The 13,926-nt window shown below is 42.9% G+C and overlaps 1 protein-coding gene across 16 annotated transcripts in view; it reads left to right on the top strand.

The window, feature by feature from the left end:
* Window positions 1-13,926, top strand: part of LOC132383172 (pleckstrin homology domain-containing family G member 3-like) — a 218,491-nt gene that overhangs the window by 168,490 nt on the left and 36,075 nt on the right. For all 16 annotated transcript variants that reach the window (XM_059954066.1, XM_059954112.1, XM_059954136.1 and 13 more), the window contains 6 exons: window positions 2,108-2,177; window positions 3,422-3,468; window positions 6,413-6,563; window positions 10,202-10,333; window positions 10,529-10,711; window positions 11,768-11,860. In XM_059954066.1, coding sequence (XP_059810049.1) covers window positions 2,108-2,177; window positions 3,422-3,468; window positions 6,413-6,563; window positions 10,202-10,333; window positions 10,529-10,711; window positions 11,768-11,860 — 676 coding nt within the window. The remainder of the gene's footprint in view (window positions 1-2,107; window positions 2,178-3,421; window positions 3,469-6,412; window positions 6,564-10,201; window positions 10,334-10,528; window positions 10,712-11,767; window positions 11,861-13,926) is intronic.

The raw sequence follows: 13,926 nt of genomic DNA, 5'->3' as shown, positions 1-13,926 counted from the left end.
CAGGGTTGTTGGCCTGGAGCTGAAACCCCTAACCTGGAGAACCAGTGGACCACTCTTAGTCTGGCCTCTAATCTTTGACCTCATGTTTACCTTGAGTTGACCCTACCAAAAGCCAAAGCGTAAAGCCCTGATGCCTGCCAACATGGGTCTCTGTGTCATTGAGACCTGCAAGCCTCCAAACCCTATGTCAACGTTATGGTCCTCTTGGAGGTTCATTCCTGCATCCTCTGGCATTCTTCTCACTTTGCCTTTCATTTGTAGATCACCGAAATTTCCTGAGACCCCCGGTCAGGGTCACGTGAAGCCATAGGAGCATGTGGTGAGCTGGTGCATATCACAAGTCCTGGCTATGCAACCACTAACGTGAGGCAGACTCTCTCTGCAGAGTTTTGATAGTGACTGGGGTCACCTGTCTGGTAAGGACACTGCCCAGAAGAAGGCAATGGTAGACCACTTCTGTGGAAAAATTTGCCACGCGTAATGATCGCCACTTCATATGACTCAGCACATAATAATAATGATGATGATGTGTCCTTGGCCACTGGAGTAGACCCTAACTTCATGACTGAATGCAAGTTATAAATGGAACATCCTGAATTTTGTGGAAATTGTCAGTTTTTGTGCTCAAAGCCAAGAGACGCTTCTGGTGCCTACCTTTGGTATTAAATGTGGAATTTGAGGTGCTGTGGGCGCAATTCCCTTTAAGCTGCATAGGTGCGCAGCTGCACGGTGACTGAAATGCTCCCACGCACTTAGCCTTTGTTACCATGCAGCTGGAATTGGATGCAGAGAGAAAAAGCTTACGAAATGTGGAAAAAAATTTTTGAACTGCATTTCAATATTCCCTTCAATTGATAAATAAAGTCACAACTATGTGTTCTTTCAATTTTCATTCTAAATGTTCATAGTCTGCATATTACTAAAAAACATTTAAAGTGTAGTGCAGTTTTCAGGCCATGTAAAAATTCCCTGCTGAGAGCAATGGTTGGTTCACGCAGCTATATTATATTAAAAAAAATTAGAAGGAAAGTTGGCTGTGAGTAGCGATTCTCTATTCCTCCTGTGGTGCAATACTTAGCTGCCATCTCCAGTGCAATCAGTGATCTGATGAGATATTCAGCTGTTGATAAGGAAACTTATATTTGAAAGGAATCCTTGACAGTAGGGTATATGAATTAGATATGATAGTATGCAAAGCCCACTCATCACCAGACAGTGACCTTAGGATGGGACGTTGGAATAGATACTCATTTAGAATAAATTCCTAAATGCTTACTCAGCGATTGAGTGATGGTGCACTGGAGCAGGGTAGCACCCTACACACAACAGTCTCCTGTGGCTGAGAGGCAGCATCTTTACTAACCGCCCCATAGCGCCACCTAGCTGAGTCTTCACCCTCACCTCCACGATTCCCACTCTAACTCGGCAGGCTGTCAACTTAGAAGAGATGCAAAGTGATTCTGACATTGCACAGGGTCATTCACGAGCTGTTACTTATGTTATGAGACAGCTGATCGAGTAATAGCCTCTTCAACAAAAGACTTAAATGTCATGGGCGTGTCAACTAGACTCACTGATGTCCACTCACATAATGTGAAGATCGAGCAGGTGTGTGAAATAGCTGTAAATGATTGACTGACTAGTGAGCACTGGACATACTCATCCTGTTGTTCATTGTTTCTTTTCTAGACAAATTTATGTAAAAATTTATCTGTTGGAATGGAAGTATTGAGTTGGCAACTTTAATTGATATCTGATATCTGCCCTTTATTTCCTGATCCTTTCTCTCTTACAAACGTCTTTTTCAGACTCTCTCACTCCCTGCAACACTCTAAGAAGCTTGAGGAATTCAGGGGGTTGTGGGGTCAGGCTATGGAGGAAAATGAACAGTAGACCTTTCTGATTAAGACCCTTCATCAGTCCTGGAATATCCACTGTTAATTTCCCTCCATAGGTTCCCTCTGACCCCTGAATTCCTCCATTTCCAGCACATGTGTTGCTCACTTTCTGGTTCCTTCACCCTCTTCCTGCTAGTGTTTTCCTCATTTTCATTTTTCACTCTCTCTCTTCCTCCTGCTTCTCTCTCACAGTTTTTCTCTCTTCACAGTAACCTGCTGCAAGACCTTGACAGCTGTCACCACGACCCGGTTGCCATTGCTCGGTGCTTTGTGGACAAGGTGGGTCATGTTGTATTTTAATACACACCAGAATGCACACAGGAACTTAGTAGCATGACTATGCCACTTCATATTCACTGTGCTGGCTACTTTCACCCCCAGGTATGGCACACACCTGTGAGATAAACCTGTCGGTGAATGTCACACTAGGTATATCAGCCCAAGAAGGAAATGCCCTATTTTATCTGCTATTGCATGGTTTGCAGATCCAAGCTGAACAGACTTCTTTGGTGGGGCAAAGGACTCCTCCACTTCTGATCTATGTTTCTGGGAGATTTGCCTTCAGAAGCTAGTCTGTAGAGCCTATACTTTGATTCCTTGACCTGCCCTGAGGCCCTTCCAGGTTATAATTTACTGAATAATGTAGAGCTCACTTGCTAACAGAGGGCGACCAGTCCATGCATGATGTAGGGAAAGACTATATGACAACTGTGCAAAGAAACAGGATTTTAAAAGACTGAAACTCTCCAAAACCTTTGGGGAGTCAACCCAGAGAGTAAATCCCATTCATTCAGGAAGAAAATCCCGATCATAATTTCATATGGTCTTAAAATGTAATAGCAGACTTGAACCACTTGGGTCACTGCTCCAGGATTCAATCATGGTTGATTTTTCTTTCAACCCGGTTGCCAGTTAAGAACTTATCAATCTCTGCCCTAAGTACGCCAAATGACTTGGCCTCTGCAGCCCTCTGTGGCAACAAATTCCACAGATTTACTAGAAGAAATTCCTCCTCATCTCAGTTTAAAAGGGACGTCTCTTTATTCTGAGGGTGTTGCTTCTGATTCTAGACTCTCCTACTAATGCAACCATTCTCTCCACGTCCACTCTATTCTGGCCTTTTAGTATCTAGCGGGCTTCGATATATCCCTCATCCTTCTGATCTCCAGTGAGTACAGGACCAGAGACATAAAACACTCATTCTTGTGAATCTTCTGTTAGACCCTTTCCAAAGTCAGTGCATTTGTGGTTCAAAATTTCTTGCACCTTGAACCCAGCCATGCTTGGATGCCCCTCTATCTCAGTTACCCATGTCCTTTATTACTTTATAAATGAATTCTAAAGTTTACATAGTGATTTTGTATTATTTAAGAGGCACGGTAAGTCCTGGGACTTCTGCATACTGATACATTCTAAACATAACCACAGTGGCTGGATAATGGGAAATGTTGGAAGCATTTATATGTTTACATTTTCTGTTTACACGGCAGGGAAATCATGCCATCTTCTATTCTCTCTTCCAGAGTCAAGATTTTGATATTTATACCCAGTACTGTACCAACTACCCCAAGTAAGTATAGAACTTTTTGCTCAAGTTATTGTACTCATTTAATACTTTGGGCAAGGTTCAGCAATGACATCTAAAACTTTGACAAACTTTTATAGATGTGTAGTGGAGAATATGTTGACTGGCTACATCACTGCCTGGTATAGAAACACTTGATATAGCCCTTGAATGAAAAACCTTATAAAAAGTAGTGGACATGGCCCAGTCCATCATAGGTAGAACTCTCCAAATCATTGAGCACATCGACGTGAAACACTGTCACAGGAAAGCAGCATCTATCATCAAGGGACCCACCACTACCCAGGACATGCTCTCTTCTCACTGCTTCCATCAGGAAGAAGCTACAAGAGCATTAGGACCCTCACTACCAGGTTCAGGAACAGTTATTACCCCTCAGCCTTGAGGCTCTTGAACCAGAGGGGGTTAACTTCACTCAACTTCACTTGTCCCATCATTGAAATGCTCCCACAACCTAAGTACTAACTTTCAAGGACTTTTCATCTCACATTCTTGATATTCATTTATTATTATTATTATTATTTCTTTCTTTCTGTATTTGCACAGTTTGTTCTCTTTTCACACTGGTTGAACGTCCAAGTTGATGTGGTCTTTCATTGATTCTGTCATGGTTATTATTCTGTTATGGATTTACTGAGTATGCCCGCAAGAAAATGAAAACCAGGGTTGTATATAGTGAGATGCATGTACTATGATAATAAATTTACTTCGAACAAGAAGGGAGTTCTTCATTACCTGCTCAGTGATTCCTATTCTGTAAACAAAGGTAGCAGTCACCAGGAGTGATATCCAGAATGGATCATTATGTTGTTTCAGACCCAACAGCTCCATGATGGGGTGTTGTTCACCCAAGTCACCTTTGAGTGGCACTGGTAGCATTCCTGTTTCTATGTTGCAAGTTCACGGGTTCAAGTTCCTATCTCAGGTATGAGAGCATCTAATCAAAGTTGCCATTCCCTGTGCAGCAACACAGTAACAAGGCACGAGTAAGCTTCCTTGTTCTGTTTTACTTTTTAATGCCATTATGGTTGATTATTTACTTCAGCACCCTGTCTCTACATTCTCCCCCATCCTTGTGAAATGTAACTACCTCATTATTGAATGAATTTAATGATTTGAAGGAATGCCAAGCTGTATTTCAGTTGGGATGTTAAACTCCAATTTCACCTGCTTTCTTCTGAATTTAACTAAGGTTGTGCTGCTGCTATGCCATCAGGTATGAGGAAGTTTGGTATTGCTGAGAGATTAGTGAAACTGGGACAGTTCTCAGAATGGTGAAGGTGAAGGAAAGGTTTAGCAGAGGTCTTTAATCAGAGGCAATTGTTTCAACTGACAGGAAGGTCAGTATCCAGAAAAAAGAAGTGATTATTAGATGATTTGTTGAACAAGTTGAGGTTAATATTTTCAAGTGGCATGTTGTGATGATTTGAAATAAAGCAAGTTTGAATGATTACTGCTCGAAGGAAGATGTTCAGTCCATCCAGGCTATACCCACTCCATACAGGAGCAACCTGGCTTGTCCTACTCTCTGTCCTCTTCCTTTGCCCTGCAAACTCTTTGTCTTTTCAGCCTGGAAGAGGGGTGGATATTCAGTAGGGTGTACTCATGAGTAAACTCCTCTATTGGTGACTAAACACACACATTGATACTCAGTAAATTGGCAAGGTCATGACTGCCTATGCCTGTGTGTTAAAGAGAAGTTTACAGTGGAAACTATAAACTGAGCAATGACATAACTATTCTGTAAGCAATTACTTTCGAAGGGTAACTGTTTAAGGGTTTGAGAGTATGTGAAAAAGAGGCTTGGAACTAATTCAATAGCTCCTATTAGGAATGAGCACAGCAGGAATGGAAGAGTAGCTCCACTGGACATCACCTACTTAACCATATAACAATTACAGCACAGAAACAGACCATCTTGGCCCTTCTAGTCCGTGCCGAATGCCTTTCAATGCCCTACCATTTACCATGTATGTCTTATTTTGAGTAGTCCTACCAAAATGTAGCACCTCACACTTATCAACGTTAAACTCCATCTGCCATCTTTCAGCCCAGTCTTCTAACTGGCCTAAATCTCTCTGCAAGCTTTGAAAACCTACTTCAATATCCACAACGCCACCTATGCTAGTATCATCTGCATACTTAATAATCCAATTTACCACCCCATCATCCAGATCATTAATATATATGACAAACAACATTGGACCCAGTACAGATTCCTGAGGCACACCACCAGTCACTGGCCTCCAACCTGACAAACAGTTATCCACCACTACTCTATGGCATCTCCCATTCAGCCACTGTTGAATCCATTTTACTACTTCAATATTAATACCTAACGATTGAACCTTCCTAACTAACCTTCCATATGGAACCTTGTCAAAGCCCTTACTGAAGTCCATATAGACAACATCTACTGCTTTACCCTCGTCAACTTTCCTAGTAACCTCTTCAAACATTTGTCAAACATGACCTTCCATGCATAAATCCATGTTAACTGTTCTTAATCAGACCCTGTCTATCCAGATTATTATATATACCATCTCTAATGCTTTCCATTAATTTACCCACCACTGACATCAAACTTACAGGCCTATAATTGCTAGGTTTACTCTTAGAACCCTTTTTAAACAATGGAATCACATGAGCAATACGCCAATTCTCTGGCACCATCCCTGTCTCTAATGACATTAGAAATATTTCTGTCAGAACCCCTGCTATTTCTACACTAACTTCTCTCAAGGTCCTAAGGAATATCCTGTCAGGATCAGGAGATTTATCCACTTTTATATTCTTTAAGTACTTCCTCTTCTTTAATCATCAACTTGCTTCATTAATCTGAATGTCTCCTGAGAACCACCTCACTGTTGCTTGGTTTTCTCCTCCTCGTATTGAGTGGGTCACCCTCTTCACCTTTTGCCTCCTGCAGCTCTGTGGCAGCCCTGACTGAGTGCATGAGGAACAAGGTCCTGGCAAAGTTCTTCAGGGAACGGCAGTCGACACTGAAACGCTCCCTCCCTCTGGGCTCGTACCTGCTGAAGCCAGTTCAGAGGATCCTTAAGTATCATCTCCTATTGCAGGTAAGCAAGCTGAACAGTCAGCCTATGTCAGAATCCAGCCAAGGCATAACCAGTGACCTCCACCACCATGAAGGTCAAGGATATGGACTGCCAGTAATACTAATGTAGATTCTCCATCTTGGATGTATATGGCTGGGCCAAAAACCTGTTGCTCCCTTCTCAGTAACTGCGTGGGAGTTCCTTGACCAGCGAACTCTTGTGGATCACCATTTCGTGATCACTAGCTGCTTTTCTCTTTGTTTCAGTATTATTTCAAATACAGTAGATGTCTGGATGCAAGAGTTCTGTTTCTACTTTTCTTTTGGCGTTTACACTGGCCAAGGTCTTTCAGGCTCCGCTCTGATGGTTTAATTGCATTATTCAATATCTAATCCCTCCTTCAGGCAAGGACCGTGACTGCAGATCTTTGACAAAACTCATTGTACTTCCCCAACCAGACTACTCATCGCCACCGCCCAATGCGTGACCTCTATCACCGAAAGGACAAGGGCAGCAGGCAAATGGAAGCATCAATGTCTTCAGGCTCCACTCCAAGTCACCCATTTACTGTTTCTGCCCTTTTCTGGTGGCCCTCTCGCCCTTCCTCACCCTCATGACCTACCCATCACCTCCCTCTGACTCCTCAGCTCCTTCCCTTTATTCCACTGTCCTCTCCTAACAGATTTCTCTTTCAGCATTTCCTTTTTCCACCTGTCCCCACCCACCTTCCCCTCATCTGATCTTACCTATCACTGGCCAGCTTATACCCTTTTTCCTTTCCACCCATCTTCTAGTTTCTGCCCCCTTTCCAATCCTGCTGAAGGATCTCAGCCTGAAACCTAGCTGTTTATTTTCCCCCCCACCCCCATGATGCTGCCTGACTTGCTAAGTTACGCCATCAATTTGTGTCTCTGTTGCTCAAGGAAATGGACCATGGTTCCTCTATTATTGCTGTGTCTAGATTGGGGAACACCTGACGCAACAACACGAGAAGGAAGGCGACTGTCAAAGAAAGTACTCACTACCACTTTTCCAAGGCCAGATAGGGATTGGCAATAAATAATGGCCTTGCCTTATAATATGTTGAAGCAAACAAAAATAAAATCAGTGCTAACATTGAGAACGTACTGAGGGAGGACTGCACCGTTGGAAGTGCTGTCTTTACAGAATGGTTGTTTAAACTCTGCTCAACATGTCAGGTTGGTGGATGCATTAGACTCCATTGGAGTGTTGGAGAGGAGCAAGGGAAATCTCACCGGCCTAGTAATTTAATCTCAGCCACGATTACCAAAACAAGTCACTTTCTGTGGGAGTCTGCTCTGCACAAATTGACTGTTGCTTTATCCATCTTTTAACAGACTATATGTCTAAAGTTTCTGCCGAGGGGAGTAGTAGAGGCTACCTCAATTAAAATGCAGTGAGGTAGACTTTTGCATAACAGGTAAATTCAGGGTGATGGGGGAAAGCCAGGTAGGTGGAGTTGGGAGCATGTCCAGATCAGCCATGATCTTCTTGAATGCAGAGCAGGCTCGACCGGCCAGAATAGCTGATTACTGCTCCTGTGTCTTAAAACATTTTGTTGCTGAGATGTGTTTTCAGGGATGCTGATGTTACTGAAAGGCAGTATATTAATCAAAGTCCATTCTTTTTCCACAAAGCAAACATCAAAGCCTAAAGATCCTTTGGTGTGCTGTTTATTTCAGTGCCATTGGATTGAAAATCCGCCCTCTGCCGACTGCTAGCAACCCCTTCTGGATTGTTGCACATCACTCTGGAAATTGTAACAGACACTTCACCAGTGTGAAGTGCCAGGAGTGTTGGACAAAATGTTAACTGTACATTGCTTGGGAAATCACAGCAGTCAATGTATAGTTGTAATGACCCTTTGGGTACTCCTTAGGAAATTAGTTCACATTTGTCCCACCTCTGTTGTCTGTTCCCAAGTGACTATACCTAGAGGGTCGAGCCATGGATTGGGACCTTATATAGGTAAATACTGTTCTAATCGTCCGTCCATCAGGTTCACACTTTCCCTGTGGTTCCAACCCTCATCAGTCTCACCTCCAGGTCAGGTCACTGATGCAAGTGTCCGGAGCTCCAGGCCCCCAACCATCCTCCATTAACCACTCCTGTCCTTCTGCTGGAGGCTCTGATCTCTCAGCCCACCTGCTGAGTGCAGAAGGCACCTACGAGGGATGATTGATAAGTTTGTTACCTAAAGTAGAAGGAGTCAATTTTAGAAAACCTAGCACATTTATTTTTCAACATAGTCCCCTCCTACATTTACACACTTAGTCCAGTGGTCGTGGAGCATATAGATCTTGGACCTCCAGAAAGTGTCCACAGCAGGGGTGATTGTTAAGTTCGTGGCTTAATGTAGAAGGAGATGAGTTATACAGCTCTTGGTACGTGCACATGCAGTTCAACTCTTTGAGTGATTATGCAGAAAGTTTGAAGTTAATAAGGGTTATTGATAAGTTTGTGGCCTAAGGTAGAAGGAGATTAGTTATTAACTTCAAACTTTCTGTATAATCACTCAAAGAGTTGAACTGCATGTGCATGTAACGAAAGCTGTATAACTCATCTCCTTCTACCTTAGGCCACAAACGTATCAATCATCCATCTGTGGACACTTTCTGGATTCCAAGATCCGTATGCTCCACCACTGCTGGACTAAGTGTGTAAATTTAGGAGGGGACTATGTTGAAAAATAGATGTGCTAGGTTTTTCTAAAATTGACCCCTTCTACCTTAGGCCATGAACATACCAATCAGCTCTCGTATCTTCCGGTTGCTTTGATACGGGAACTGCACCAAGGGTACAGGATTGCTGTAAGAGCAGATAGTGGAAGGAATTTATGAATTGGGTTTAAGACTAGTTTTTAGCTCCGAATATTTTCCTAGTAGTGCAGGGAATGGAGTGGGTCATTTGGAAAGTATGACATTTATAGATAATAATGATACTGGTACTGTACGTTTTAGCTTGGGTGTCAGCTTAACACTTTGTTCAGCTTAAAGTCTGAGGGCTTCTTTAACCAGTGAGGGTGATGGCCACAGAGTAGGTGAGTCTGCAGAGAGTTTGGCATGAGAAGCAATCAGATTCACAGCTCTCTGGATGATGGAAAGATTGGAGAGCTCGATTGTTATCAGGACAGACTGGCTGAACTGCCTACAAACAACACATGGATCAAACCACAGAGTGACTGAAACAGCCTAGGAATGTTTGGTTTATTCAGTTTAATTTGGTGCTGTGTCGTTCCTAGACTGTTTCAATGACTGTGGTTTGACGATCTATGTTCTGTGTTTTTCACTCCTTTGTAACTGTTGTTGTGATTTTTTTTTGTTGCATATTGGGTGTTTGATGTTTCCTTTGAGCAGGTTCTGTTCTGTGCTGTTCCTTTCTTTCACACTTGTCTGTGGGAAGACGAATCTCAGTGTTGTAAACTGCATACATTGATAATAAATGTACTTTGAATCTTTGAAAGGAGCATGCACAAGTGAGGTATCAGTGTACTTTTTAAATAAGAAGAGAGAACCGGCTGGAATGTACGATTGAAGAGGAAAAGCTGGATAAGAAAGGGGAGCAAAATGTGTCTTGATTGAATGATGGAGTAGATTTGAGTAGCTGCATCCAGATTTTCCTGTCTGTTCTTGCCACAGGAAATAGCAAAGCACTTTGACGTCAACCAGGAGGGCTATGAGGTGATTGATGAAGCTATTGACACCATGACAGGCGTGGCCTGGTACATCAATGACATGAAGAGGAAACACGAGCATGCTATTCGACTGCAGGTTCGTACATACACACACACTCTCTCCTTCCTTTCAGCTTGTCCATCCCGTCATCTATCTCATGTTTTCATGTCTCGTTCCTCTCACACACACATTCAGGTAGAATCCTGGTGGGGCAGTTGGGTCAGGTGGGATATCTTCATTCCCTGTGATAATATTTTGTGAGGAAGCTGACCTTTTAACTTGCCTTTCCAGGAGGTACAGAGCTTGATGATAAACTGGAATGGGCCAGACCTGACAACTTACGGAGAGCTTGTCCTGGAAGGCACCTTCCGGATTCATCGGGCCAAAAATGAACGCACTTTACTCCTTTTTGACAAGGTCTTGCTGCTGACCAAGAAAAGAGGCGAACACTTCATTTACAAGACTCACATTATGGTATCTCCCATCAGCAGTTTTTTGCAAATCAACAGAGTTAAATATACAAGAGGTCTATTGATGGGCGGCTTCTAGGGAGTAATTGATAGGCTGGAGTCTTAATCAGGATGTACAGATGATTTACATGTAGAATAAAATGGATAAAATCCATTTGTAGCTTGGGTGATTTAAAGAGTGAGTTACAGGCTGCTATCTGTTGAAGGTGTTTGAGTCCTTTGTGCATACAGTACTGTGCAAAAGTCTTAAGCACAAAGTTGCCTAAGACTTTTACACAATGCTGTACTAATTTTGTGTATTGCACTGTACTGCTACCACAAAAAAAAAATTCATGACATATGAGCGATGATAAACCTGATTCTGATGTGGGTCTTTATTGGGGACTGAGATTGGGAAAGGGGCAGAGAGTGGGGAATCATGGTTAAGGAAAGGGGAAGGGAGAGTGGAGGGAGCGGGAAGCACCAGAGAGACATTCTGTAACGATCAATAAACCAATTGTTTAAATGACTTTGCCTGGTGTCACAGGGCTGGGGGTGTCTGCACCTGCACCATCCCTTGCCTGGGCACACCTCTGCCAGCTGTCCCACACCCCTCCTGCAGCGCTGCACTCTCACCATTCCCAACATCCTTTGCTCCCACCAGATTTACAAGCTCACTCTCCACTCCACGTTGACAAATATGGTACTGTGCCAAAGTCTTAGGCACCCTAAGTGTATAAATGTGCCTAAGACTTGCACAGTACTGTTGCTTTAAGGAAGTGAGTACCCAGCTGTAAGCTAATTTCACTGTGGAAGTGTAACATAGTGCGTCTTTGTGAAGCCTACAGGGAATTGCTTACTACCAATGTTAAATGTTCTGCCCAAACGTTTCAGGTTTGTAGCCTGTGCAAACTCGAAGTCCCAAAGAGAGAAGCTTCAAGGCTTAATTGCTGCTGGCACCAAAATTAGGTGATGGGAATGGTTGCTGCTGGTTTCCCGGGGAGCTCTGGTCAGCTAAAGTGAAGGAAGTAAGATGGCAAGCTTGGATTGTAATGGATTTGTTTTCTTCTCTCTCTGACAGTGCTCTGCATTGATGCTTATTGAAAGCACAAGAGACTCTTTGTGCTTTGGACTGTCCCATTACAAGAATCCAAAGCAGCAACACACTGTCCAGGTATGGGAGTGCTCTGGTTTGAAGAAACTTGGACCACATGGAATCTTTGCCTTCCTTCCACTCCATTGCACAATGTTCACCTTAACCTTCCCACATCCCTAACGCTTCATGTTGGTAAATAATCGAGCAGGGTTTGACTGATGCCTCGTTAGGCTGTTATTTAACTGTTTTCCTTGCTTCTTTCCCACAATGGTGCCAGTTTATTGGCCTGGTAGACATGAGGGTGGTATATCCTTCCAGGAGCATTGGTGGTGCAGTGAGGAATCCCCACCTCAAAACGCTGCTGTAAGTTTGATAGCCAGCTAAACACCACATCCATTTCTTTGCAGGTTGGAAAAGCTGAGGAACGTTTAATTTTAAAATGCCTCTAACACCCATGCATTTAAAGACTAAAATAGCAAACAAGTATTGAAAATAAATTTTTCTAAAAGCTGATAAATAATTCAAACAATAACTATGAAAATTTGTGTTTGAGAAGTAGCTATCTTTCTCCTCAGCTTAAAACTGTGGACTTGTAATCTCCTTGGAAACCGTAGGATTTGGGATCATCTGCAACTTCTAGTTAGCTGGTTGCCCGTGGTTAACAGCAAGGGAGTTTCGGCAAACTGCAGCTCTACCCAGGGTTCCAGTGAGGGAAGGTGTTAAAAGGAGCCACACTGTTTCTTATTTGTCAAGTTCACCAGGAATGGGATATTTGACAATGCATGTACACCAATCCTGCACTTCCATATAGTGATGTGTGGCACTGAAACATTTACACTATACGCTGCATCTGCAAAGCAAACAACATTATGAAGGACCCCACACACCCCTCATGCAATCTCTTCTCCCTCCTGCCATCTGGGAAAAGGCACTGAAGCATTCAGACTCTCACGACCAGACTATGTAACAGTTTCTTCCCCCAAGCCATCAGACTCCTCAATACCCAGAGCCTGGACTGACACCAACTTACTGCCCTCTACTGTGCCTATTGTCTTTATTATTTATTGTAATGCCTGTACTGTTTTGTGCACTTTATGCAGACCTGGGTAGGTCTGTAGTTTAGTGCAATTTTTTTCTGTGTTGTTTTTACGTAGTTCAGTCTAGTTTTTGTACTGTTTCATGTAGTGCCATGGTCCTGAAAACCATTGTCTCCTTTTTACTATGTACTGTACCAGCAGTTATGGTCAAAATGACAATAAAAAGTGACTTGACTTTACTTGAAACAGGCCACCATGCTGCCCGTGTTAACTTTCTACACTAATACCACTTGCCCACAATACACCTATAGCCTTGGCAATTCAAGTCTTGTCTAGGTTCTTTTTGAATATCTTGAAGTCATCTGCCTCCACCAGTTCCTCGGGCAGTGTGTTCCAGAGTCCAAGCATTCTCTTTGTGAAAAATGTTCCCGACAAATCCTCTCTAAACACTTAGAATGGATACCCTCTTCGTTTAGACAGACCCACCATGGGGATACAGATTTTGAATATCTACCCTATCCATTCCCCTCATAATTTTACATACCTTGAGTGCTGACCTTTGTGAGCGAGGGCTGGCCTGTTGTTTTCTGTCCAGTTGAAGAAACGCTGCAAAAACATTTCGGAGCTGTGAGTTCAGACAAATATAGAGACGGCAAAAGGTGCTCCTGCACATTGTCCCTTAGTAGGCCAATGAAAGAAAAGAAGAAAGTGTTTTTATTTATGAAGCTATAGGACAACGCAAAATGGCTTTCAGACAATTGCATGGTCGCTTTGAGAGTAACACACACACAATTCTGGAGGAACTCTGCAAGTTAGGCAGCTCCTATGAAGAAGAATAAACAGTCGATATTTTGGGCTGAGACTCTTCGTTAGTCTTCATGTGAAAGTCTTTGCCTGAAATTCAACTGTTAATCCTCTCTACAGATGCTGCTTGACTGCTGAGTTCCTCAAGCATTGTGTGTGGCATGTGTGTGTGTGTTATTCTGGATTTCCAGCATCCAGAATAATGCACACTTCTGTTATGCCTGGTTGCCTTTGTAATGTGGGAAAGGTGACATTCAGTTTAATTTTAGCAAGCTTCTGCAAAGTGCAGTGACAGAATAGCCA

This window comes from Hypanus sabinus, chromosome 2 (genome assembly GCF_030144855.1).
Source record: "Hypanus sabinus isolate sHypSab1 chromosome 2, sHypSab1.hap1, whole genome shotgun sequence".
Taxonomy (NCBI): domain Eukaryota; kingdom Metazoa; phylum Chordata; class Chondrichthyes; order Myliobatiformes; family Dasyatidae; genus Hypanus; species Hypanus sabinus.
This window is presented reverse-complemented; position numbering and strand designations above follow the sequence as displayed.